The sequence below is a fragment of the Zosterops lateralis genome (assembly GCF_965231275.1).
Source record: "Zosterops lateralis genome assembly, chromosome: 4".
In the NCBI taxonomy this organism is placed as follows: Eukaryota; Metazoa; Chordata; class Aves; order Passeriformes; family Zosteropidae; genus Zosterops; species Zosterops lateralis.
In genome coordinates, this window is record NC_139765.1 from 863913 (window position 1) to 889947 (window position 26035).

The following is a 26035-nucleotide window of genomic DNA, read 5'->3' on the forward strand; positions in this document are numbered from 1 at the left end:
GCAGAGAAGGAAGAGCTTTCTTTACAGAGCCACAGGATGAGTCTTCAGAGCTTCACAGAACTTTCATGGTGCAAACTTCAAAGTGCTGTGGACTTGGATATGCTGAACCTTTTGCAGGATTATCTGCACGAGGTGTTGCAAAAGTGAGAATTTCCATTTGGTACCACGGCCAATGAGAGGAGATAAAATGGCTTTTCATGGATCAATTGACTCCAAGCCTTTTCGGGTTTAAATTCCGATATGGGATTGGATGTGTTGGGCTGACACGCTTTCATTCTCTGCATTGACTTAGCCGTACTCTCTGTGTTTATTTTATTGCACAGATAGAACCACGTATTGTACAAGCTGAGTTGGTGCCAACATAATATTTCCAATAAGTTGTTTAATCACTGAGCAAGTCTGCTTTCAGACTGGGCACTGTGCCCATTGCCAGTGTGCAGCCCTGGGTTAGAATAACTCAACAATTACACTGCTTGTGTTTGAAAAGCATCCTGACTCCAATCAGCTGGAACTCTTGGACAGGGTAGTTAAGGATGCCAGTAATTTTTTAACATCATCAGAAAAGGACTTTTCCTTTTTTTATTGGACTCTAGAGGCCATCAGCACTTTTTCACCCTAATAGTTTGTTTTAGCACCAAGGGAAATTTGCTGTCTTTGCAATTTCCCCAACCTCAGTTGGCTGACACTGGAAAAAAGCAGAGCTCAGAGCTGAACCTACATGTTTTTGAAGGAACTCAAAACACTGACTGGTTTGACATAATTTGAGCACAAATATATCACAGAGATACGTCCTTGATCAGACTTTTGTTATGAGCTCTGAAGAAAATATTAAACAAGGGTTGTTTGTGATCTGTCCTAAAAGCATTTCTGGAATACAGGAGAAACATTCTTCCCTGTCTGTGTGGATCCATACCAGACCTGAAGCTGGTGAACCATTCTGTTTTCTAAACAGTAAATTAAAGAGCCCTCTCTACTACTAGCATGATGTTCTGGGGAAATCTCGCCACCAAAGAATCTGTCTTTAATTCCAAATCCAAACTGCAGATATAATTATGGGGAAAAGGGCTGAGGAAGCAAAGCTGGCCTGTGTTGTTTTGATTGGACTAAAAGTTTAGACTTGAGTTCTCTGTGGTCAGGAGGCTGAGATTAAAGGGCCTGTAATTAGATTCAATACTCCATGTGTCTTAATGCCCTGAAAGGCTAAACCCTGTCTGCAGGCAATGGCAGCTGCCAGGATCATCAAAAATAGTCCAGAGATGCAAGGGAAAAGGAAATTATGCATGCTTTCTCAAATAGTTTGTTCTTACTTGTGTCTTGTTTGTGTAAAAAGAAAGGAAAGGAAATCCTTCAAAATATCAAGAAAACAAGTAGATCTTGAGGTTGAAAAGAAATTGTTTTACTTCTGGAAACAGATTGCCTAATTCTTGTAGGTAATCCTCTGTATTCAAGTCATGTCTCAGTAGTTTTTCCTTTCCCTGCTCCTGTTTTCCTCACATTAGATACAGTGGTACCACAGCAAACCAGGTTATTGGATGTGGTTTGATATGTACATGTGTGTGTGTGAACAGAGTTTTCTTCCCCAAAGCCAGAAGGGGACAGGTGCATCTTTTGATGAATAGTTTACACCAAATAATAAATAATGCTTTTGTTTCAGGAATTTTCTAGTTCAGGTTAATAGTAATGAGCAAAATGCAGCTTCTTTTGGCTGAATGAAGAGTTGAGGGCAATGCCTGGGGACGAGTTTGGTGCTGGTGACCCTGTGGTGGCACCTGATGGTCCCACTGTTCCTGGGCACACGGAAGTGCCCCTGGACCAGGCTCTGAGTGCTCCTCTCTTTTGCAGGCAAGTCAAAGATCAGAATAAGAAAGTAGCAAACCTGAAGCACAAAGAACAAGTGGAGAAAAAGAAGAGTGCACAGATGCTGGAGGAGGCCAGGAGACGAGAGGATAACCTCAATGACAGCTCCCAGCAGCTCCAGGTAACGTGGGCAGTGAATTAAAGTTGGGATAATGCACAGGCCAACCTGCCTGGCTCTCCACTCTCCCTCCTGAGCTGTTTGCAGAGCTCTTTCCTAACAACTTTGCTATTCATTGTTTAACAGGACACATCTATCCTCTGCAGCATTTCAAAGAAAGCAGCCTCTCTGAATTGCCTGCATATCTTACTCAATTTTCATAAGAGAAAAATATACTATAATGTCATCTTGGTTATGAAGTGCATCGTTGAAATAATTATATCAATTCTGTATTGAGATTGGTGTGAGATTTCTTTCTTCTCTGCTCTTCTAACAACCTTTTTCTTTAGCTGTTCTGTGTGTTTTCCCAGCTGGTTTTACCTTATACTGCTGTCCTTTCTTCGGTAAATGAAAGATAACCAAGTAAGTATTCTTGGAGAAAACTGGAATTGGTGTGGGGTAACTGCAGGACCACGTTTTCTGTGTGTAGTTATCCTTGTCTCCTCTACCTCATGAATTCTTGGTGTGCTCAGTGGTCAGTTGGCTTTATTTCTGAAATGATCATACTGCTGCCCCACAGAGTTATCTGTGTTATCAGAGTTATCTTATGCTCAGGCATAAGAAAATGATTGGTATAAAAGCAGGTCAGGTATTTTTCAGTGTTCTGTGCATTGAGATCAGCTGCAGGTTTAGCAAAAGGTAAGTTTTCAATTGCTGCCATAAAAATATTAAACTCCTGGTGTGGAGTAGAGCAAAGATATCATGATGCTGATGCTAAGTGTGGAGATCACAGACTTTAATTTACAAAAATAACGTCCTTTTTGGTGAGTGAAAATTAAATATGGAAACTGCACCCTGCTTTAGTCTTTCATTCTGTAAATCTTTAAAGAGCAAGCCTTTCTTTGGTGTTTTCCTTTGTTATCCTAGGTGAAATCCTGTTTCTTTTTATCAGCCACAGATCTTGATACATCTGCAGTGAAGACACAGAACACATCCTGAGGGTTCTCTAGTAAAGATAAATTCTCTCCTTATTTCAAACATTCTTTGCTTTGCCCTGTGGGATGCTGGGGGGATGTTTTCAGCTAAAACTTTGAAAGAAGCACAGAAACATGTCCATGGGGGGAAGGCTCTCAGATGCACTATTTTGTATGTGAAATATTAAAGTTCCAAGTGTATGAAGATGATTTCATAAGTGCAGACCTCTGTAAAAGGCAGGAATGTGGGATTTCTCCATGTGCTGATGGGTTTGTGGCTGTGATGCTGTGGCAGTTCACAAGGCTCTCGTTACGTGGCAGCTCCGTTTAAATAACACAATCCTCCTGGTATTAGTGAAATGTCTTTAAAAATTCCTGAAGCTACTACAGTATTTGGTGAGATTTCTAGGCTGCATTTGAGTCAATCTGAAAGGACAGCTGGTGCTTGACATTTGCCTTGCAGTTACGTGGATGGTACTTACTGAGTGACACCATTCCCTCTGACCATCATCCTTGATTTTATGGAGCGCTTCCACATTTCACAAGGGGTGGCTTCCTTTTCTGCCTCTCCCCTCCTCAATTATTCTTTCCCCTTTTCATTTTTCTATCTTCTTCTTGTATGTAATACACTGAAAAAAACCCTGAAATTCATTTTATCTCAGCTTCTATTTGCATACTGAAACCACTTATTTTTTTTTTAAGAAACAGTAAATTATGTTAAGTATTTGTACTACATAGCAATGAACAGAGAGTGATATTTCAGTTACTGAGAACTTTAAGTCCTGTTAAAATGATTTAACACCACTTTGGTGGTAGCAGTGAGGCAGCTTTTGCTTGGAGGAAAATGGTGCTGCTTTATATCAGAGTTCTTTAAGAATGTATAGCTGCCCTTGCAATTTCTTATCCAATTCTTTACTTATGAAGTGTCTTAAACAGTTGAGAGATCATAGATATAAAAATATGAATAGCATGGATATCTTTACCTTTTCCCATTCAGGTTTTCCATCTAGAGCTCTCTGTAGGGCAGTACACAATTTTTTGCACTTTGCTTATGTTGTGTTTTATTCTGCACTGGTGTCTGTGCTTTCTGTATAATTATAGGCAAGTTTTTCCTGACATTAAAAATAGAAATTATTCAATGCAATAAATAATTTAAGATTGAAATGTGATGTGATAGTCAACACTGAAGTGTGCAAGTTATCATGGTATTAATGTTACCTGATTTTCCCTGGTGCTTTTCCTGCTTTTGTGGACATAATTGTCCTGTTTGGGTGGGCTGGATTTTAGAGAGCCTTTCCCCATATTCAGCACAAGGCTGAAGGGAATGCTTTCATTCACAGATGAAAAAGCTCTGTATGCTCTAATGAAAATATCAGGCTGAGGTAAAATATGGAGTGTTTAATGACAAGTGACAGGTTCAATAAAAGCTCCTTCCTTTAGAAGAGCCCTCTGCTTACAGGCTCCCTCTCTCAAGGACTGCAAGGTTTTGGTTTCCTGGAAGTCGCATTTACCCAGGACCACATTTCAGTTTGTTACTTGTGGAGACCTGTCTTCTCTCTAGACTCTTAAAGGGAACTGCCTTGTAATCAATTTAAAAAAAAATCAACCTGAGAGGACTGGAGATATTTGACTTTTTTTCCTTATGAAACCATTGTTGGCTTTGGGGTCAGGACACACAAGCACCAATTTCAGATCATTTTGGTCTTGGTGGTTTTGGCTGGAATTAATAATAAGACATTATGAAATGCTTAAAAATATATGATCTGCATGTTTTTGGGTTGACTGTCTGCAGGGCAGTGAAATAAACACACAGTGCCCTCCTCTCCTCTCTGCCCCTCACAGGCCTGTGGGTTCTTTCTTCCTCAGTCCAGTCACAAAATGTTCATTTATTCACAGAGCTCCGATGATGGAAATTGGGTATTTTGGGGACTGGGGGAAGAATGAAACCCATAATGTCTCAATTCTAGTGAGATGGATAAATGGCTTTCCAAATTTGTCTTTTCCTCCTGGGTTCTCTTAAGCCACAAACTCTCCTGAGATCTGAGAGGTTGACGAGCGTCTGGTCTATAAACAGGATAAAAAAAACAAACAAACTGTTGGGCTGGAGTAGAAAATTTTTGCTTGAAGTGACTAAAGCTTGGCTATTGTGAAAAATAATTGATGTGCTGTTTAGTCCTAGAAAGGTAACATTTATTGAATTTTAGTATATTTGAATGGATGCTTCACCTGGCTTCTGAAAGGGGGTATGGATATTTCCTTGTTCCATCACTCTGGCATCTTCTGGAGCTTTCCCAGAATTTTCAGAATATCCATGCTGTGTGTTTGTGTACTGTTGGATCTGTGTTGCAGCAGGTATCCATCAATCTCTAACTGCTGCTGACAAACTACATCCAAATGATGTGTAAGATGGGTTTGGGTGCTTCAATGAGCAACTGTAGAAAGCAAGTTAACTTAGTAGTTCCTTTCTTCTTTCTCCACATCCAAGTTTAGATAATTTAATGTATATTCCTAATCCAGGAATTGTAGATGCCAAGTATATGCTGTTTGTTTCTTGTGACAGTGTATTTCTTTTATCACATTGGAAAAACCTGTCCTTCCAGTGGAAAGAGCTCTACTTTTAATCTAAACAAATATGCAACTTTATGATATTCAGTAATGTTTTGCTGTGATCCAAGCAAAGCTCAATGAAGTGGATAGATAAGCAAATACCTTCTCATCAAATGAACCTTCTAAACTCATTAAATATCAGCCAAGGCTGCCAAGTGTTTTAGAGGCATTTGGACAATGCCCTCCACAAGGTGCTGTGACTTTTGGCAGCCCTGAGCTGGCCAGAGGTTGGACTGGGTGGTTGCTGCAGGTCCCCTCCAGCTGCAGTAAATCTGTTGTGGTTCAGTTTGTTCTGAGGCACCACAGGATGTGCACACAGTCAGTGCCAGCACTCAGAAACCTGAACACCCAAGTGGAGCCCAGACAGCTGAGCTTAAATTACTGAAGATTTCCTCTTGATATGCTGTATTGGGTTTTGAAGGTGGGGTGGATGAAGGTTTTTCATCTCATCTCTGGACAGTAATACTCTGCCATAGTGAAAATTATGTTATGTTCTCCTTTGGCTATTGGTAAAGCAAGATTGTGCTTCCCTAATTAATCTCTGAAGTTGCTTTTAGACAGTGAGTACAAAATTTCTGAAGAAATTATTAAAGTAAAGCTAAGCTTAAAGTTCAAGATCTTCTCAAAAAAACTCTTGGCATTATCAGATTTGAAGCAAATTGGTTATGCTGGTTAAATGTGTTAGGTGTTTTCCTGGGATGAGCCACTTTCCAGTGTGAGTTGCTGGCTAATTTCTCTCCCATACAGACCACTGCCATATCAGACTCCAGCCTTGCCTGCCAGGTGAGTGCAGTGCACAGAACACAGTCAGCAGCTCCATTTCAGCCTGGCAGAAATGTGTTCTGTAAAACCATCCTGCATCTGCAGGGTTTGTTCCAGACATCAGTCTGACACACCAAATGTGGATCTGTTCACTGAGCTCAGAGCCACCTCTGGGAATCACTCAGATCAAAATGTTCTGTTTCTCTCTCTTCCTCTCCCAGTCCTTTTCAGACATTAATGACATCATGGGGAGGTTTGGCTTCCCTGTCCCTGGACAGTCCCTGTGCTCCCAGCCCTGGACGTGTCAGTGTTCCCTGGGCCTGGGTGGTGCCATCAGCATTTCCACAACTGCCTGGGATTTCACTCAGGTCTAGATCATCCTCATGCTCTCCTCCAGGACACAGCTCATGGCATCAGTCACTGAAAGGAGACCAATTCACTCTGCAATTCTTCTTTAAAGAAATTTTTAGTACTTTTTGAAAGGATGAGTTTTTCTTCTCAGTTACCAAATAGGATGAAACTTAATATTGTTATGTGTTCTCAGTAATTCAGCTCAATGTGGTTCTGAGGTAATGTGGATCAGGGTTTCACTCTCTGCTTCTCAGTGCTATGTGGGACTTCTGTTAGTGAAAATGCAGCAAGTATGAACAAATACGGGCTCTAAAGATCAGTTATACCTCATAAAAATCTAACTGAAATAATTGTATGCAAATTTTTCCTCCTATTTTACTTGGGCAGTGGTAGCCATAGGTAGTTTTGGGATCCAGCTACCCTGCAGCTCTTTCTCTCAGAGATTCTGTGCCAGCTGGTTTTCCATTACAGAGCAGGATGTGCATATGCAGGAGAGACATCAATGTGCATCATGATTCATTAGTGATGTCATATTCCAGGAGGAATTTTCATTTCCATCAGCTTTTACAACACATTACAGAACATACAGTGTTCACAGGCTTCTCACTCTGTGTCTGTTTGGAGGGTTGTGATTTTCAGCACAGTGTGTTGCAGTTAGTGGGATACAGGCACATATTTAACCCTGGCAGATGCTTTGAGAAAAGCCAGCTCTTGTTCTGATCATGTTGTAGCCCTCTGCCCAGGAGAGCTTTTTCTTACCTTTCCTGGATGTCTGGGAGAAGTTCCAGAAATTATGACCTTTTATCCACCCATTTCATCACTGACAGCAAGGGGAGGTTTCTTGAGCGGAGGTGAGGAGGAATTAATTTGAATAGTAGTCGTTTTTTGGGAATTAAAAATCATAATTAATCACCCCTGGATACATCTACTTTTACAGCATAGATAATGCATAAATGAGTAGGCAGCCTCACTTCATTATATATGTGTGAAATAGAGTTATTGTAGACAAGACTCAGTTATTCTTCATTTGTAATGCTCTCTAACTGAAGAAAGGCTTAGACATTTTCACAGTTAGTGCCTTAATCATTTTTATCATTCAGCAACACAGAAACAGGACTGTAAAGTTCACTGGACAGTAGAGGAACACTGCACAGTGCTGGAAATCAGTGCATCAAATGAAATAGCACTACTGTGACATTATATTTTCGTGTAAAACTTGCACTGTTGGATCTCCATCCCAGCAAGACAGTAGTGCACACAGTAATGGAAAGAGGGTGCAGCTTTTTTCTGTCTAAAATATTAGAGCATCAGAATAAATACATTACCTTGTTCTTAACTCGATATGGCAACTCTTACAGAGACAGTCTGTCATTGGCCATAATTGATGTTTATGACATTAAATCCCTTGCTAAGGCATTGCCCTCTCCTATGTCTGAGCAGGAGGGAGTGCTCCATTCAGAGCACTTGGTACCAGAACAGAAAGGAGGCTTGAAGGGCCCTGACAGTGGGAGTGGAGAAGATTTCCCTGGACAGACACTCAGCCATCTGCTCTATCAGTTTGCACTTGATGGTTGAGTTCAGTTTACCATACATTTATTATGTTCGGGTTAGATGAATTCATTGCTTTCAGATCTTTAAAAAAGATGAACCATTTCACTTTTTTTTCCTGTGTAAAGTGAAAATGCTCTACAGTTTTGAACAGACAGCTGGAAAAATTTCATAGAAGTCACTATTTACAACTAGCATTATTATTATCCCAGTATTCCCCTTAACTGCAAATTGAGATTTGTAGTGAGAGAAAGCCATGATATGGCCTGAGAGTTTTTAACAGAGGGAAGAAGACTCCCTGCATCCCAACACTTTTCTGTGATGCATCAGGACTGTTATTCCCCAGCCACCCTTTCAGCCAGTGTTTCCTGCAGAAACATGATGTGTCAGGGGAAGGTGAGCCCTGCTGTTTGTGCTCTGTCCCTTTGGCAGAGGGGAGGTTTGGTACCTTCATGGGATGCCAGGCAGTGAGTCCATGGGGGCTGCAGAGCTGAGTGTGTGCCAGCAGCCTTAACCACTGCAGGGGCTGTGCACAGGCTTTTTTCCCCAAGATCAGGGTCTGAGTTCAGTCTGCTTTCCTAAAAGCTGTCAGAGAGATTAATGGATCTGTTGACAACGTGCTGTGGTTCCTGTGAGGAGGCCTCCCCTGAGAGCACAGAACATTGAGGGCCAGATTTAAGCAAAACAATAGGAGCACATTGAAGGGGAAGAACAGCTCTCTTTTCATTTTGGTGTCTTATTTCATGAGCCTGAGAAATGGTCATAAATTTGCATTTTTTCCTTCTTCTTTATTTTTTTTTTGTCTCTCTCGTAAGGTTGTTTTTTTTTTTTTCACTTGCTGTGTTGAAAGTGGTTTCTAACTCATCTCTCCCCAAGAATAAAAATGCCCAGTTGCCATGGATCATTTCATAGTCTCATTGTTTAATAAAATTGCTATTCTGTTTTATTCTTCTTTTGCACAATAGAAAAAGAAAGAGAGATGGGGTGATGATGATGACCTCAGAATTCAGAACTTACTTTTAAAAAATCATAGACATTGATTTGTTTTTTTAGTTCTATACTGTGGGAACAAATACTTAAGCATTTCCTTAAAAATATTTCCTCTAATTTATTTCAAATAGTACTAAACCTAATTAATTTCATTCTAAATCAGTATTATTCTTTAATCTTGCTTACTGCACTGCCCAAATTGGTGTCAACCTTAAACTATTTTTTTTTCTATATAGAAATCAATCTATTCTGTCTTTAATTAGCACTTTTCCTATTCAATTTTTTCTCTTTGTCTAAAATGTCCGTATTCTTAGGAGACATCAGAACAACTGCTCTTATTGTGATGTGCAGATATTAACTGGAATTGAGACGTAGGCTGCAAATTGTGTTCAGAACTGACAGAAGGTTGTAACACAGTAAAAGTCAGTCCTGAATTTGGTTTGATGTGCACTCAGGACTCAATGCAGGCATGGGAAGAACTTCACTATAATAGATATATATTAATTATATATTATTAATTATATTAATAATTATAATTAATATATTATCGATAATGATATAATTTATTATTACTAATATAATAATTATCATATAATATTAATATATTATATATATATATATAACTTATATATCACCTTAACTTAGTGATACTTTAGTATCCCTTAGTCTGTTACTGAGGATTAAAGGAGGAGGTTATTAACATTCTAGGGGATGTCTGTAGTCAGGTAAAATTCATCAAGAAATTCACTTAAAACATTATGTAGCTTTCGTTGCTTGCATTTGAATTCTTCCTGAAGTTTGATATTATTGGGTTCAGATGATTGTCCAAAGCAGGGCATGAAAAGCAAGGGAATAAAGCTGCTGTCAATGCAACACTGCAAATACACAAATGAGAAGCTTTTATTTTCAAACACCTTATTTCAGTGTTTTTAAGCTCACTGTTTTCTGATGATGTTACTATTTAATTGTCACATTTCAGCATTTTCTGTACCATATTCTATTCTCATCATCTTCAAAGGTATCCTTATTCTCTGGTGGGAGGATAAGGATACACTTATTCTGCTCTCCCACTTATTCTCATCAGTGGGAGAGCAGATTGGGCATTTACTAGTGGAGATATTGAGAACAGCTTTTAATATTTTAAGCCAAATATTTCCCTAAATTAATATATCTCTTTCTGGTTCTTAGCTGAATCCATGTTGTACCAAAGCAGATCTTTTCCTTGAAATTACCTCCACTTGATGCATCTGCCTTTCAGGGGATTGTGGGTGCCTTGGGGTGTTCCTGGATGGGGTGACAATACAGTGATAATTTATTTCTGATGGGAAATCTCTGGTTTGAAGATGGGGAGAGAGGAGAATGACTTCGTGGAGTGAAATTAAGAAAGGGATTTTTTTTTAGCTTAGCAATAGGATCTTGATGGATGGCTGCTTTAAAGGGAGCACTTCATAGCACAAATACAAAAGCTGTGATGCACATCAAGAAAGAGGAATCAGAGGCTAAAATCAAAACCCAGAGATGGTTGCAGGAATTCCCTTCAAAATTGAGGGAGTGGAAGAGATTCAGTGGGATCAACTGCTCAGTCAGCATGTCCTCAGTGCTGCTTTTATCAGCAGCAATTTCTGTCCTATATTCATCTGTGAAGAAGAGGGGAAAAAAGAGAAGTGCTCTTTTAAAGTCCATGTTTGCTGCTCTGAGGGTCTTGTCTGCTGCAGGATTGAGAATGAGCAAAGCAAGGCAGGACTGGTGAGTTGTGATACATCAGTGCAGGGCTGATGACAGGAGTGACATTTACAGAGAGAGTTCAGGCAAATAAGGCTGTGTCGAGGGAGTAACACATGGGTTTGAGCTTTGTGTTAATGGTGCAGTTAGTTAGAACTGCTGCTGGTTTTTTTTGGGGTTTTTTTTGTAATCCTGGATCAATTTAGGAGCCTTGAGTTGTTGTATTGATTTATGAGAGAACAAATCTTACAGTAGCATTTCTCCAATGAGTCTCTCCAAAAAACACCGCACATCCCCCCAAAAGGAAAGACAAACCAAATAAACAAAAAACCCCACAAAGCCCCATAACAATTAGAGCTATCTCTTGCTTTTGCTCACTTCAGATCATTTTCAGAGCTCTATTGTCAGCTTTGGGTCCCATTTCAATAATCTGGTGCAGTGACCTGCTGTGGTTTGATCAAAACCTTGCTCCCTCTAGGTTTAAAATCTCCAAATGTGGTAATTTGCAGCAGCCAGAGCAAAATGTTCAAGCTGCTGGCACCTTGTGCAGCTGCTAAATGGTGAAGCTGGCTGTTGGTGTTGGCAAGGGGCTTTGCTCTGTCTGGGCTGTGGCTGATGAAAAGTGCCTGTACCAGCCCCAGACTGAAGAGTGATGGCTGTGCTGGGAGCACCAGGCTCACAGCAACAGGAGAGGAGTGTCACTGGCAGGAAAGGACACTGCCAGCTTCCCACAGGAGTCACCACTGTCACCAGAGGACACAAATGAACCACACTGACACTGTCCAGTTGTGCCAGCAGAAAGAAAAAGGTTTATTTTGGGGATGAGGGTTTAAATAGTGTTTGGAACTTCTGTACAGTTCTTTTTTTCACCATGCTAATTTTAATGGGCTGGTTATATTAAACCTATCATGCCTAGAAATAATATTTATCCATTTTTTTCTTTTTACTGTAGATATATTTTTGTTCTTTCTCATGATCCACAAGGGCACACAGCCTCTGGATGTAGACATATTCTTTTTTTGCACTGTGGTACTCTCAGAGAAATGTACTCATCACCTTCTGCTGTTCATGTTTTCAATACAGCACATGCAGTGCTGTGGCCAGCACTTCCCTCTGTCTTTTCTTTCTCCTTCTGTCTCCTGTAGTTATTTTCCAGTATTAGTGTAACTTGTCAGGCTTGAATTCCCATCCATGTGTCTCGTTTGGCAGGTCCAACCCTCCAGATGCTGCCCTGTGTTGTTCTAATGACATCACCGTGGTGTGTCTCAGGTCTGAGCTCCACAGATGAGGAAATGTTCATCAAGGAGCTCCTGCTTGGCAGTTTGTGCCTTGTGGCTCTCAGACTGCTCCTTGCATTCAGCAGCTCCTGGTAATTCCATCTGCTGTTGCTGTGCTTACAGAAACCCCTCTTCATCTCACTCTGTGAGAATCAGGGACTTCATCTAAACCTAATTCTTGGGTTATATGGTAACATTCTTTCTCTGCCTAGGTGTTTCTCTAGCCCTAGAAATACTTTCAGCAGTTAAAAGAATCATTTCATTGCCTTCTCAAACTGTTAACTAATCTTCCCCAAGAGCTGACTAGAGAAATCCACCTTAATTCCAAGAGTGAAATTAGGCCATAAAGCTCTTTGTGAGTGTAGTTCAAGACGAGGTTATGAAGTTTGCCAGGATCCCTCAGATTTAATTGAACCTACATGCCTTGGTGAGAGCAGGTATCCTATTTCATGCACTTCCAGCAAACTTCATGGCAGATTACACATCACAGGGATGCAGGAGAGGTTCAATTGGTCCATCCTTTTTACATGCATCACTTGGCCATCCCAGCACTTCCTTCCTGAAGTGAAAGGAAAAGCCCAGGAATGTGTGTCAGTCACACACCTCCTTTTCCTTCCAGCCTTTCAGACAGCCATGGGTGGAATTCCTTTTGCATGTGAATCAGCAAAAATTTTTATTGTGCCTGAACTCTTGGCACTCCCCCAGCATGGAATGGGTTTTTCATTTTCTGTGTGCAGAGCTGTCTCCTCTATCCCAGTTTAATTCCATCTCTGCTGTGCAGTCTCATGCACAGGGGATGCAGGAGGGTCACTGAGGTATTTGGGTAGGTAATACACCTTGAAGAATGCACTTACTGTACAGGTAAGTAATAACTTTTTCTTTCTGAGTAGTCATCTGTGTAAGATTCCTGAAAAGAAGCTGTCACTGATCATCATTCTGCTATTTTATCAAAATACAGGAAGATTTTCCATTGGTGTGATGCTCAAAGGTTTGGTTGCATCACAGGAACAGGCACTGTAGGGAAAATGGTATAACTGTAGTTAAAATTGATTGAAGACTTTTTTTCCTAGAGTTTAATTCTTATCACAATAAAGGTGGAATAGTTTATGTCATTAAATGGAGGAGAGCAGCAGCAGCACAGGTCATCATCAGCCTGTCATGGTTTAGAGTTCAGAGCCAAACAGTTGGAAACACATTCCTGGTGTGTCAAAAGGTTCACTTCAGTTTTATCTACTAATAAGAGACAGCAGCTTATGTTTAAAAAATAAGTCATTCAAATACCAATCAGTCATGAATTAATGAGCTAGAAACAAAACAATTCTTTAAGAGTGTTTTGAGACTGTGCTGCACTACCTGACTGAGCAGCAACCTGCTGCTCCTGCCAGTCTGTGGTTTTGTCACACATCATGACACTGTTAGAAGGGTAAAAATGCACATCTTTTAACTGGGTTTGACTGAGACAGAAAGGAAAACTCAGTCTTTCCTTACTGGGTGGGTAATTAGTATTAAAGTTCACCATTTTTAGGCAATTAATTCTAAGTCAGCCTGGATTTTTAACTTGCAACCCTCTATCATATATGTAAAAGTTTATGTTTTATTTTAGGAAAAGGAATTGTGTATGAATATAGATTTTTTTCAAATGCAGGTGATGTGGTACTCTGCTTTTGTTCTTTCTCCTGTCCCTGGAGTGTTCACCTGTCTGAATAGAGCACTCTGTGGTGTCATGTTTAATATAAACACTGTTGAATTCACCTCTGAAATGTTTGCCTGGAATGAAGAGTGGATAGACCTGTGTGTTAGAATGTCTTATTCTTCATTCTTATTTTAAAGGAGTTTCCATTTGAAGTAATAATTAAAATAGAGTTTCCATTTGAAGTGCTGCTGTTCAAATGTACAGTTCCCACTTCTGTTAATTGACACAGAGAAATTCACATTCACTTGGCTGTCCATGAATGATTTATCAAGGAGTAAAGTTCATAATTACTCTGTAATGCAGAGAGGGAAATAAATATTTCCTGTATCTGAAATGGTCAGTATTCCATACAGAACTTTCTGTGACCTTATTATTCATCTTTTGATGAGACTTCATTTATGATTATTATAAACATAAAGTAGTTTTGGAAGATGTTATCAGCGTTCCTGAAAGATTCTGAAAATATGAAAACATGTTAAGCAACTCCTATTTTTAAAAAGTAGATCTCTCCATTTGTTCCTTTCCAAACCAGCAATTACTTGTGCTGTGAATCCACTTTGGAGTGTAACCATGAGCAGAAATCTGCTCTGCCTGCAAAGGCCAACAGCTCCTGCTCCTCACCAGGGCAGTGATGCCAGGGGTCCTGCACAGTCTGAGACAAAGCTTTGCATCTCTGCCTGAACACTGTCATTGAAAGGGGCACTTTTGAGACTGTCAGGAATGGTTTCCATACAGTTCTCCTTGGAGGTTTGGTCCTAGAAAGCAGGAATCAAGGAATAATGAGTGAGATTCATTTGTTAAACTCCGGTGACTAATTGTTTCATTAGGAAGGTTGCAAGGACAATGTTTTTCCAAGTCATTCTTCTTTTCCCTTGTTCTTTATATGGTACAAAACTCTTTTGGTGGAAGTGGAAAAATACAGTCCTAAAAACAAAAGGACATAAACCAAAGGGGTACATCTGACAAAGAGCAAAATGCCAACAAGTAAAAGCACTTTTTATTCTTCCAGTGCTCCTGAGATGGCTAAAAAGGCCTGTATGAACTTCAGTATGCATTAATATCTCACTGGTACCCTGTGATCTAAACCAATCTGCAAGACAGGAAATGCAGAAATCTTCCATCCAGCTGCTCCCTTGTGGTGGATTTGTTGAGCAGCCCTGGTCCAGGGCATTCCTGTATGCACAGCCTGCTCTGCAGCCTTGTGTGAAGCTGCTTCTGCAGCAGCAGGAGAAACACATTTATTTTCCTTGCAAGACTAAAGTTAGGAGAGTCTCCTTTACAAATAATACCATTATTTTTTATATATATACATTTTAAAGTTATGCTGCTTGTAGAAACCAATAAAACATCTTTTCTGAGGAGCAGTAAGTTTTCTTCAGTGGTCTAAACATATTAGTCACATCTGAACTCACAGCTGTGAAGATGCTCTTAACCAAAGAATAAGATTTTAGGGAGTCCTGGTAGTTGAATGTCTGAAATTCAGACAGCTCAGATGCATCCTTCGTATTTCCTAGAGAGCCTTGGGTGTAAAACTTCCTTTAAGACTTAGTCAGAACAGTGGAAAACTGTTGGGTCAGTGTTTGCTTTTCTCCCTCTTACCCTGGAAATGGTGAATTCCAGAGTGCAGGGCTCTGTTTCCCTTCTCAACACGCCTGCTGCTGGATGTGTGAGCACACAGGCAGCTCTGCCTGCTGCCTTCCTGCCACTTCTGGCTCCTCTGCTTCTTCAGAACTGCTGACTAATCCTGATTTCCCACCAATCCTTCCCTGTGCTGTGTGATCTGACAGGACTGTGCTGCAGCACTCCTGCCTCGAGGTCCTGCTTCTCTGCCTTCCTCCTCCTCTTCTTTACTACGATCTTCCTCTGACTTCTGCATCCCTCCATCTCTCCTCCCTTTGTGTGAAGATTCTCTGCCTGCACTTGTGCCTTTGGGAGGGAGAAACACCTTTTGGTTGGCTTAGGAGTTGGTTGGTTAAAAAGGCTGTGGCCCCAAAGGAGTGACCTTCACCGAGTCTCCCGTCATTTTCCAGGACAACCTGCGTAAAAAGGATGATCGCATCGAGGAGCTGGAAGAGGCACTCAGGGAGAGTGTTCAGATAACTGCAGAGCGGGAAATGGTGCTGGCACAAGAGGAGTCAGCCAGGATCAATGCTGAGAAACAGGTCTGCAATCTTGTGAAGTCCCTGGTAGCCCTGCTGGGGCAGTAACCAGACTAATTAGCCAAGTACTAATTTCCCTGCTTTGCTGAATCACAGCTTTCCTTGATGGTCCTGTGTGTCTGTCCCACTGTTAGGTAACAGAACTCATAAAACCAGCAAAACCTTCATATATAGTAAGTTATATTTCACAAGTAAGATTTTCTTGAAATTAAAACCAAAATATAAGTTTTTGAAATACTGGTTTAAATAGTAACTCTTCTGCTCTGTCTTGCCTGTCCAAGCTGTCTTCCTGTGTGCAAGGTCCACTTAGATTTACTGGCTTGTTCACGAATGTATTTGAAATACAGTGGTTTTTATTAGCCTGGTTGTGTTCATGGACCACAAGCTCCTTGCACTTGCAAAACAACTGGTTTAAAAAGAAACCCCTTGGCTTGAGCCAAGCATGCACACAGAAATTACACACTTGTGTGCTGAAGCCACAAGTAGAAACTTTCATGCATTAATTGATTTTATGCCACTTATAACTGTGAAGAGTCATGGACATGCCCGATTTTAGCTCAGGTAAGTAATCATTAAGAAAGCATCTCCTAAGTTATTAATAAATCCATGAGATTTTGATAAAGCTTGTGAAGCAGTAGCTGAAACTAAGCACTTTTCCTTTTTGTGAGCCTCTTTGGTGTTTTTCACTGTGCTTTGGGACAGTAATTAGCAAACAGGAGCATTTAGTTAGTTGCATTTCAGTGGAAGAATCTCCTTGCCTCCTTATTATGTCCTGTGCAAGTTCTTTGTAGGATTTTGAAAGGCAAACACAGATAATAGTAGAGTTTTAAAATGCAATAGTCCATGTTCCATATACTGTTAATGGAAATCCATGGATTTTCACAAACCACATAATAGGTTATGGATGTTCTTAGACTAAGTGTGAGTGATGTGTGTGATTTTTAAAATGTTGTTGTTCAAACTGCTTTTAATTTGCTTTTAATTGCATGCTTTTTCTTTCCTCTCTTGTTTATCTCGTTTTCTGCCATTCTGCCACTTCACTGCCTGTCTGAAGCTTTTTAATGAATCAGTGCATGAGCTCAACCATTTTGGCTTTAGGTGGTTCAAGGTATGAGGACATCTCATTTGTGTGTGCCTCTGCCCCAATATTGAGTGTTGTCACTGTGGCCTTGTTTTGTGTAATCCTGCCCTTCATCAGCTCATGATGTGTGGTGGTGTGTTATTTTACAGGCTTCAGATTTGAATTACAGTGTCCATGTAGCCACCCTGGATTTCATGGTTCTCATGTATCTGTTATAGAATAAAATCCTGCTGTCTTTAATGCAGAGTTTGAAAATGTCCTGCCAGTGTCTATCAGCTGGGACAATTCACAATCTGTGTATGCAAGACCTCTCCTGCTGCCTAAAGCTTCCTGTTCATTTCAGGATTTTGGACTTGTTCTGTCTTTCATCCTTCCCAAAAATAAAATCAGGCGTTTCCTGCTGGGAGCAGTGCCCCCACTGAATGGGGCAGTTTTATTGTCCCTGCTGATGTGTAGAGCAGAGACCCTGCCCTGCAGAAAGCACAGGAGGCAGTCTTGCATAGATGGGAAGGCTTGAGTGTCCTCCAAACCTTTTTTTCTGATCACAGTGACCTGGTTTTGCTGGTGCACCTGCAGAATCCTCTGTGTAAATGCCATTGTGGGTTCCTCCCAGCTGTGGGGTTGTGCAGCTCTGGGGCTGTGCCCAGCAGTCCAGCCCTCTGTGTGGAAGGGCAGAAGGTGTGTGCAGACTCCTCTGTGAGGATTCCCATAAGGCTGAAGGGAGGATTTTGCACATAAACACTTCTATCATAAAGGGATTTTTTATTAGAGATGGTCAATGTAGGTCAATCTGAGTTTATTTTAGAGAAACTATCATTTTGTTCCTCAGGGTGGGAAAAAAGCATTCCATGGAAGTTTTTCCCTGCTCACAAATACAGCAGTAGTTTTGCTCCCTAAGAAAAACTGTTGGAGGTTTTCTTTAACAAGAGAGAAAAAAAAAAAAAGGGCCTTTCAGTGCCCTAGTGCATGTTCCTATCCCTTCTCTCATGGATATCAACTCCTGTTTAAATTCCTTCTCTGTATGGTATCAGCTAACATTTAACTGCAAATAAACACATAAAATAATGGCCATCACTTCTTCCTTCCTTGCTTAAGTAGCTGCTTCAACTCAAGTTTCTAAGTTGGCAGTCTCATCTTGACACCTTCCATCAGTGTTTTTTTGAAGTTATGGTTCTCAGTGGGACATTTTCAATGAGGTTAAGTATGCTGACCTATAAATAGCTTATCTATGTTCATACATTGTGGTTTTTTATCCTACGCTGGGCAGATTGTTCTGCTTTCCTTTTTTAAGGAAAAAACCAAAAGACTGAATATTGTAAAAGTAATGTATTGTTTAAATGTATTTCCTTGTGCTCATTCTTTTCCTCCCACTGTCTCTATAAATTATTTCAGCAGGATTTAATATTATTTCAGTACACATACATGTAAAATATATTGATAACAAGACTCCTGAAATTCTCTATCACATATACCTAGTTCAAAATTAATACCTGTTTGTTAAGGAAAAAAATCAGGATGGAATAAGTCAATAACTCAACCAAAACCTCCTGAGCAGTTCTGTCCCATTTCCCTACTGTAAATATAAGCTCTGCAAGGGTTTGAATGTAGAGTAGAACCTCCAAGAGCCTTTTCTGTCTTAGCTGTAAGTTATTGCACAGAAATTCTCTCCAGGTGTTGAATGGTACCTGTCATTTGTCCTCCCGTCAGAACACCCCTCTGCTTTAACTTTCTAATAAATAGTGTTTAGACAATTCATTGTAAGAATAGAATAGAAACTACATTTACAACAGATCTATCATATATTGGACACTGTCCTATCAAATACCTTGTAAAATGTAAAATAAAGTATCTTTTTTGCTGAGTGTTCTGTTACTGAAATAGATCTGAAATGTTTTCTCACATACGTTGAGAAATAATTGGAATTATTTCACAGCACAAATTCAGTTACTCCTGCAGGTAAATGAACAATATAAAGTGGAATTTCTCAGGAACCATTACCTGTAGCTGTTTTCTGAGCACTGTAGAAGTGTCAGAGTTCTGAGTGCCCTGGACATGCTGGACAGTTTACTTTTAATCAATGTTTTTTTCCTCTTCTTCTGTATCTCCTAATGAGGAATTTGATAAACTAGGAGATTGAAGATCAAGGCAGCAATCCAGGCTATGGCTTGGGGGAGAAGGTGCTGGAGGCTTTTCCTAAGATTTTTCTGGGGAGTTTACATTTCTTTGGCTGAACTTCTCTTGAATATCTTCTGAAAAGCTCTTTTCTGTAAAAGTCTGCCAAAATCATTTTGGCTTTTTGAGTGTGTGTATATATGTACATGTGCAAAGTCGTTTGAGTACTTAGTTCATAATAACTAAAATCCAGTGCTAAAAATTTATATTATTTTATTATAATAATTTATAATTTATAATTAATGTATATTATTAATTTTACTATTTATTTCATTTATATTATAATTTATAATACAATTTTAAGAGCTTTTTAAGTCAGTGTCGGGCCAAAGTATAATTTTACCATTGTTTTCCAAGAGATTTACTTTGTTCCTCTGTCTGATTGTTGTGCTTTGGTTAGAGGAGGCATTTTGGGTGACTGAAGTTCACTGTGTCCCTGTCAGTGGAAATGTTTGCAGGAATTTTTGAGAGCACTGCCTCTCCCTAATGTTACTGTTCCCCAGATATTGAGATGGATGACATAACCTTTTCCTCTAAAAACACCCAGTTTTGTACCGAGTCACCCTCCCTGCTGGGGAGAGGTAATTTGGGGTGTAAATTCCTCGGCATTCAGTAATGCACCTTTTAAGAGGTGGGAGAGGGGAATTTTTTCTCTTATTTGTGTTCAGCTGTGCTGAGCTGGGGCTTGGGAGGGTTTTTTGCCTCTAGTTTTGAAGAATGAATAGAGAGAGAAATGATGAATAAAAAATTGTGCCTAATGACTTTGAGGCAGGGATCTTTTTCTAGCATTATAGACAAAAAAAACTTTTAAATCTTTCAGAATCATAGAACTGTTCAGGTTGGAAAAGACATTTCAGATCATCAAGTGCAGCCATTACCCTGACACTGCCAAGCCACCAGTAAACCTGTCCCCAAGCACCACATCTGCCTGTCTCTTCAATTCCTCCAGGGATGATGACTCTGTTTTTGTTTCATTTGTTGCTCTCCGTTAAGGTTGCAAAGCAGTCAAAATTTGATGACTTTCAGGAGGATTGGGGGACACTGAAAGCATAATTAACCCCTGTGCAAAATACACATTGAGCATTTCTCCATTTAACTCACCTTTACATTTAATGAAATGAGAAATACTGATGGAAACTGTTGTATATAAATTTGGCTCAAATGCTGAATTTAAGATAATTTTGTCTGTATTTTTATCCTTTTTTATTGTTCAATAGATAAATACCAATTTCATATGATGCCTTTTACTAAGTCAGGTATTCCAGACAAAGCTCTATCTTGGCCTCTATTATTTTCCTAAACACCTACCTGTAGACAGCATTTTATTTGTTGTGGCTCAAGAGAAAATTAAATTCTTTTAGACTTAGTTACATTAATGCTTGGAAGTGTGAAGACCCACGCAGATACTTGTGTTAATATTTGTTTAATCTAGTCCTGTGCTTTTTTCTTTTTAAATTTCTTTTCCAGTTGCATTCTCTGTGATGTTGAATGTGTGATGCAATAATAAGTAGATTAAAGCATTAGAAATGCTTGAGCATTAGATTGATAAATTGAAAAACAGATGTTCTTTTTCTGACATAATTAATTTTTCCCCCAAATCCATGAAGTGCAAGAAAAGAAATTGTTTTCCCTCCCTTAGCATTCTCCTATATAGAAAAAGACACAAGAGTGACAAGCTTGAGGCTCATTAAATTGAGGATGCCTCTTCATTTGAAATATTTCCTACTCACACAAAAGCTTCCAGACTTCCCTGTGCTGCTGTTTCCCATCAGATTCCTTCAAACCCTTCTCTGAATTTCAGCCTGATTTCAGTTGGCTCCAAACAGTGGAAGTTCCTTTTATTTATTGTAGTTAAGTTCTGCTATTTGCTTTGTGTAAACTACAATGCTGCACAAGTGTGTAGAGGTGGAAACTTTGCTGAGCTTGCCAGTGAGGCTGTGCTTCTTCAACCTTCACTGGCAGTGTTTTCATTTATTTATGTTCATGAGCCTTAACGTCTTTTGGGAAAAGAGTGTTAAAGTTGTGTGTGGAATCAGCATAATGGTTTTGTAGTGAGTTAATACATCATCCCAGAGTTTTTCTCTTTGGAAAATCAACCTGTGCTGTATAAATTGACAGCCTTTGCTGTGCTGTGTAGCACAACATTTAATGTTTTCTTGGAATATTATTCAGTTAGGTCTAAACTACCTGCCATAGTGACAGAGCCTAGTTAACATGAAACTGTCTAAAATGCAGCAAAATGGAAATCAGCATGTAAAACACTGCTGAAATCCTTGGGCAATTGGTCCCACTTGTACCTTAGCAGCAGGAGAGGTAACCTAAGAAAGGAGAGTTTGAAGATGGCCACATTCAGAGTTGTGGCTGAAGTGTCCTGAATTAACCAGAGATCTGGAGAATTCAGTTTGGGTGTGATAAATGGTGCCAAATGTTCTGCACAGGATGTGCTTCATGTGCTGCATTCTGCTGTCTCTGCCTCTGCAGAGATTTTTAAAAGGTGATCAAAATCCAGGTTTTTCTCAAGATGGATGGATTCCTGTTGGTCTCTGCTGTATTCCCAAGGGCTGGGAATTGCCAGCCATGGAAGATAGGCACAAGACAGTTTCCTGGGACTACAGATCCATGTAAAGTGAAATAGGACAACTTCCTTTCGTAGGGTTATGTGGATTAAAAAACAGAATGAGAATGTTCCACTGGATAGTGGCTTAACTTGAGGAAAATGTGGAAGTAGAATTGTTACAGTCTTCAGATACCAGTGACTAACCAGATTTCCTCCCCTCAGTAGAAACCAGAATTCAGTTTTCGCTGACTTTTTCTCAAGGCCTGACTCAAATACATTGTTTGTGTTAAGCAGAGACAATTATTGTTTCCTCCTCAAGAGCTCTTGTCCCAGCAGAAGCTGTTGCTTATTGATGTGGGTTATAGCCCACATTTAGGAGATAAACTGTCAAAGCCACCTCCAAACATCCTAACAGGGCACAGCTGTGACTGACTGAGCCCTGAGGAGTTTTCTCTTTTCCAAACATCTGTGGATCCTGATTCCTTTCTCTTGTACAATTCAGACTATGAGCACAAAGCCCTTGATGAATACTCTAAGACAGCCCTTGACAGAGAGTTTTTTGTTGATGTTTTGTGGCTTCTGCAGGAGGACCGTGGTGATGTCAGATGTCTGGTCAGTGTCATTAGGGCTCCTCCTTGGCCACAGCCATCAGTGCAGACAGCGAGGAGCAGGACAGAGCATTAACTCCTCTTTATTATCAGATGCTCTTTTTATAATGAAGTTTTTGTTGGGAGAGCGGCTCATGGAAATAAGAGACATCAGCTGTCTAAATATCTCAGTTTCACGGTGATAAGAGAAATTGCATTTCTCTGCAGTGTCCTGCAGGTTTTCAGACCGTGGGCTTTTGTTCTCTTTATCTTGCTCCTCTCCTTTTTCCCATTTAATAAGGTAGGAACAGAACAGTGGCACCACTTCTGTTAAACCACCAAGACACTCTATTTTATCAGGGATGCTGAATGTACAAAATCCAAACAACATAAAAAACAAAGGCACAAAGACTTAATAAAACCACACAGTAATGTAAAGAAAGACAAAGTTCATCCCTAAAATCACTGCTGTATGTTACAGATGATCAAAACACCCTGCCTTTTTATCTGGAGGCATTTTCCCAGCTTCAGCACTGACTGCCCTCGCTGCACACAGAACTCCTCCGTGTGCAGTGCCACACTCCTCCCGTGCTGCACACAGCTGTGCTGCACATCTGGCATCCTTTGGAGATGCAGGTAGAAGTGATGGATGGAAACATCTTCATTGCTGCATCCTGTGCTGAGTGAGAGGGGCTTGAATTGAGGCCAGAGCTTCAATCCCTGTGTGGTGGGACAGAGCTCCAGGACAGAGCTCAGGCTGTGTGATGGGACAGAACCATCCTGCTTTACTCCCCTCTGCTGGGGTGGGGCAGAGCTTTCAGCTGCTCTGTGCTCCAGGGCTGTCCTTTCCTTACAAATGAAATATCACAGAATCATTTTACTGGGGGACAGGAAGGTTTTTCTTGTTATTGTTTACTGTTCTCTCTCCTTTTTCTATGACATTTTTAGCTCTAAAAAAAGCTATGCCTAACAGTTTTCCCAGTATCTACAGAAATTTGAAGTTTGTTCCCTTAATTCAGAATAGCCAAGAATTAAAGTGTCTTGGATGTTTAAGAGTACCTTAAAGCCACCCCAGTGCTTTAACAAAAATGAGGCTATGATGAAACCATCATTCATTTCCCTCTTATTTTGTGTAAAGGTTTATTAGCTTGTGATTTAAGCAAACCATCTGGTCCTGCTGGCAATCCAAGTTATGTCAGAGTCAGTGCTTTCTCCCTGTAATATGTTACTGGAGGCACTTAAATTACATGCCTGAGTCCCAAGTCTGGCCTGTGCTTTTTCCATGTCTTAACATCTGTTCTAGGAAATTTTTCTGGGGTCCAAACAAGTTTACATGGAGCCAGATCTCTTGTCTTTGTCTTTCTTTTCATGTCTATTTCTTTTCCTTCTCTGCAGTCTAATCAGTTCAGCTGGGTAAAAGATAATGCAGAAATTTGCAGTCTCTTTATCATTTCAGCAATGGACATAGTGAGATAAAAATACTTTAAAAACTCAAGAGCTGTAGATAAATAGGAGACTGTCATCTGAGAATGGCACTTTGAGAAATGTTCATTTTTTTTTTCAGTCCTTCTGATATTCTTTCTACTGCCATTAACGTGCAAGACTTTTTGCTTTGCTAATTAATTTTGGGCAAAAGTGCAGATTCTTATTACATTTTGTCTTGTAGTGCTGATTTCTTGTTTTTACAGAACAAGTCTATGTTTAGGAAATAAATAATTTTAAATATACTTATTAACCTGCTGAGGTGATTTTGAAATGATCTCTAGTGATTGATTTATACACAGATCATGGGAAATTACTTGCTTGGTTGGTGTTTGTACCTGTGCCCTCTGAAAGTTCAGCATTTTATATTCTGCCTGGAACTTTGGAGACACGATAATGACTATAAACAGCCATCCCCATAGCCTGCTGTGTCTGTATATTGAGAGAACTAGAATTTATTTCCTTCAATCAAAAGCATAAAACCAGCTCTGATTGCAGGTATGTAATTAAACACTGAGCTGTGTTTCCTGTGTTTGACCTAAAGCCCTGAATCTCCAGCTTAGGAGTGGGTATCTTGGAGTCTTTAGGCTCTGATTTTAAGAGGCAAAAAGTAACAACCACATCAGTTGATAGGAGCATTCTTCCTGGCCTGAAATACCAGCTGTGTCCCAGGAATTGTTAGCAGTGCAATAGTTGTCGTGTACCAGGTGAAGGACCTGCAGTTTACCTGTCCTGATCACCAAAATCATTCCCAGAGCTCTCACAGAGGATTTCCAGCCCCAGTATCACTTTGTATACACAGTCCCTGTCTCAATTTTGCTGTTGTTTTACTGGCTTTTGGGGAACTTGACCAAGCTCTTTGCAAGTCCCTGCCTTCCCATGACCCAGTGGCCAGAAAGGTTTGCTGGAACCACTTTATATTTGGAGATAACCTGGGATCTCTGTCTGTGCAAAAGCCTGGGCTTGATTTGCAGTTGCAGGAGCCTGAAATAACAGTCTGTAGGAGTAGGGAGGTTAGGGGGATAGACAGGCTCCTGAAAAGTGCTGCAGCTTTTTCTGTTATTAAATCATTTCTGCACAGGCTGCCATTGACAGGATAGATGAGCTTCTCCTGTTGTGTTGCTCTTTGTCTGCACCTTGCTTTCATGTTTCCTAAGGAAGGAGGTGGAATAATATGCAAAGTATTTGTCCTATCTTGACATTTCCCTTTTCTGCTGCTCTCAATCCCATCCTGATCTAATTGACATTCTTTGCTGCCTTTCACACAGTTTGTTCAGTCTCTCAGGAAATCTCTCCTCTAATGGAAACTTATTTCAGCTTGATGTTCTTCCTTACAGATAAGCTGTCACCAGGTCAGGTCACTTAAGGCCTAAAAACAGTAAACAAATAAGTTTCCATTTAAGTTCTGTGCTCAGAATACTTGAAGACCTTTCTGGCCTGTGTGCAGAGAACTGAATCATGGCTGTGTCCCAGACAGTCAGAGATCCACCTTGCTTTATATTCTGGCATTTGAGCAAAGAGAGCAGAGCAAGAGTTCACTGTTTGCATCTTCTGAAACGGGTGGAGACTTTCTAGCAGCATCTGACAGGGCACAAACTTACCCGCAGCTAAATTGAAAATGTCAACAGCATCTGTGAAAAAATGGCTCAGTGTGCCAAGAGCTCTGGTTTGGGCAAATATTTTTTTCTTTATTAAATAATTAGCTGCTCTCAGGGGACAAAATTCAAGGGTAGATGAGGAGGTTTTTGTATAGTGCATTGCAAGTAGTTTCCTTCAGGTGAATATTCCCCCACCATTTCTCACAGCACTGTTTACTGGGACAGGTCTGCACTGAGGTCCAGAAGCTGCCAAATAAAATGTTTTGTTTGGTAGAAGTTTAATTGAGATTGACCCATGGACTGTCTACAACCTGATGAATCTGCAGAGAGAAGTCTTTACTGTGACTACAATCATCACTATTTTGGTGACCTTTGTCTTTAGTAAATTGTGAATTTTACATTTAGTAAATGGCCCTTGCTGGAGAGCTTGGAAGGTAATGACACTTCTGGAAACCAAGTTGTTGGCACAGTTTAAAAGCTTCTCCCATTCCAGCCATTCCTAATACGTGATTAGATCAATT

At 40.1% G+C, this 26035-nt stretch overlaps 1 protein-coding gene across 5 annotated transcripts in view; it reads left to right on the plus strand.

Annotated features, from left to right (window-relative positions):
- The window catches only part of ERC1 (ELKS/RAB6-interacting/CAST family member 1), a 232486-nt gene that overhangs the window by 126709 nt on the left and 79742 nt on the right, over window positions 1–26035 (plus strand). For all 5 annotated transcript variants that reach the window (XM_083859867.1, XM_083859869.1, XM_083859868.1 and 2 more), the window contains exons 13-14: window positions 1843–1978; window positions 15909–16040. In XM_083859867.1, the coding sequence (XP_083715993.1) occupies window positions 1843–1978; window positions 15909–16040 (268 nt within the window). The remainder of the gene's footprint in view (window positions 1–1842; window positions 1979–15908; window positions 16041–26035) is intronic.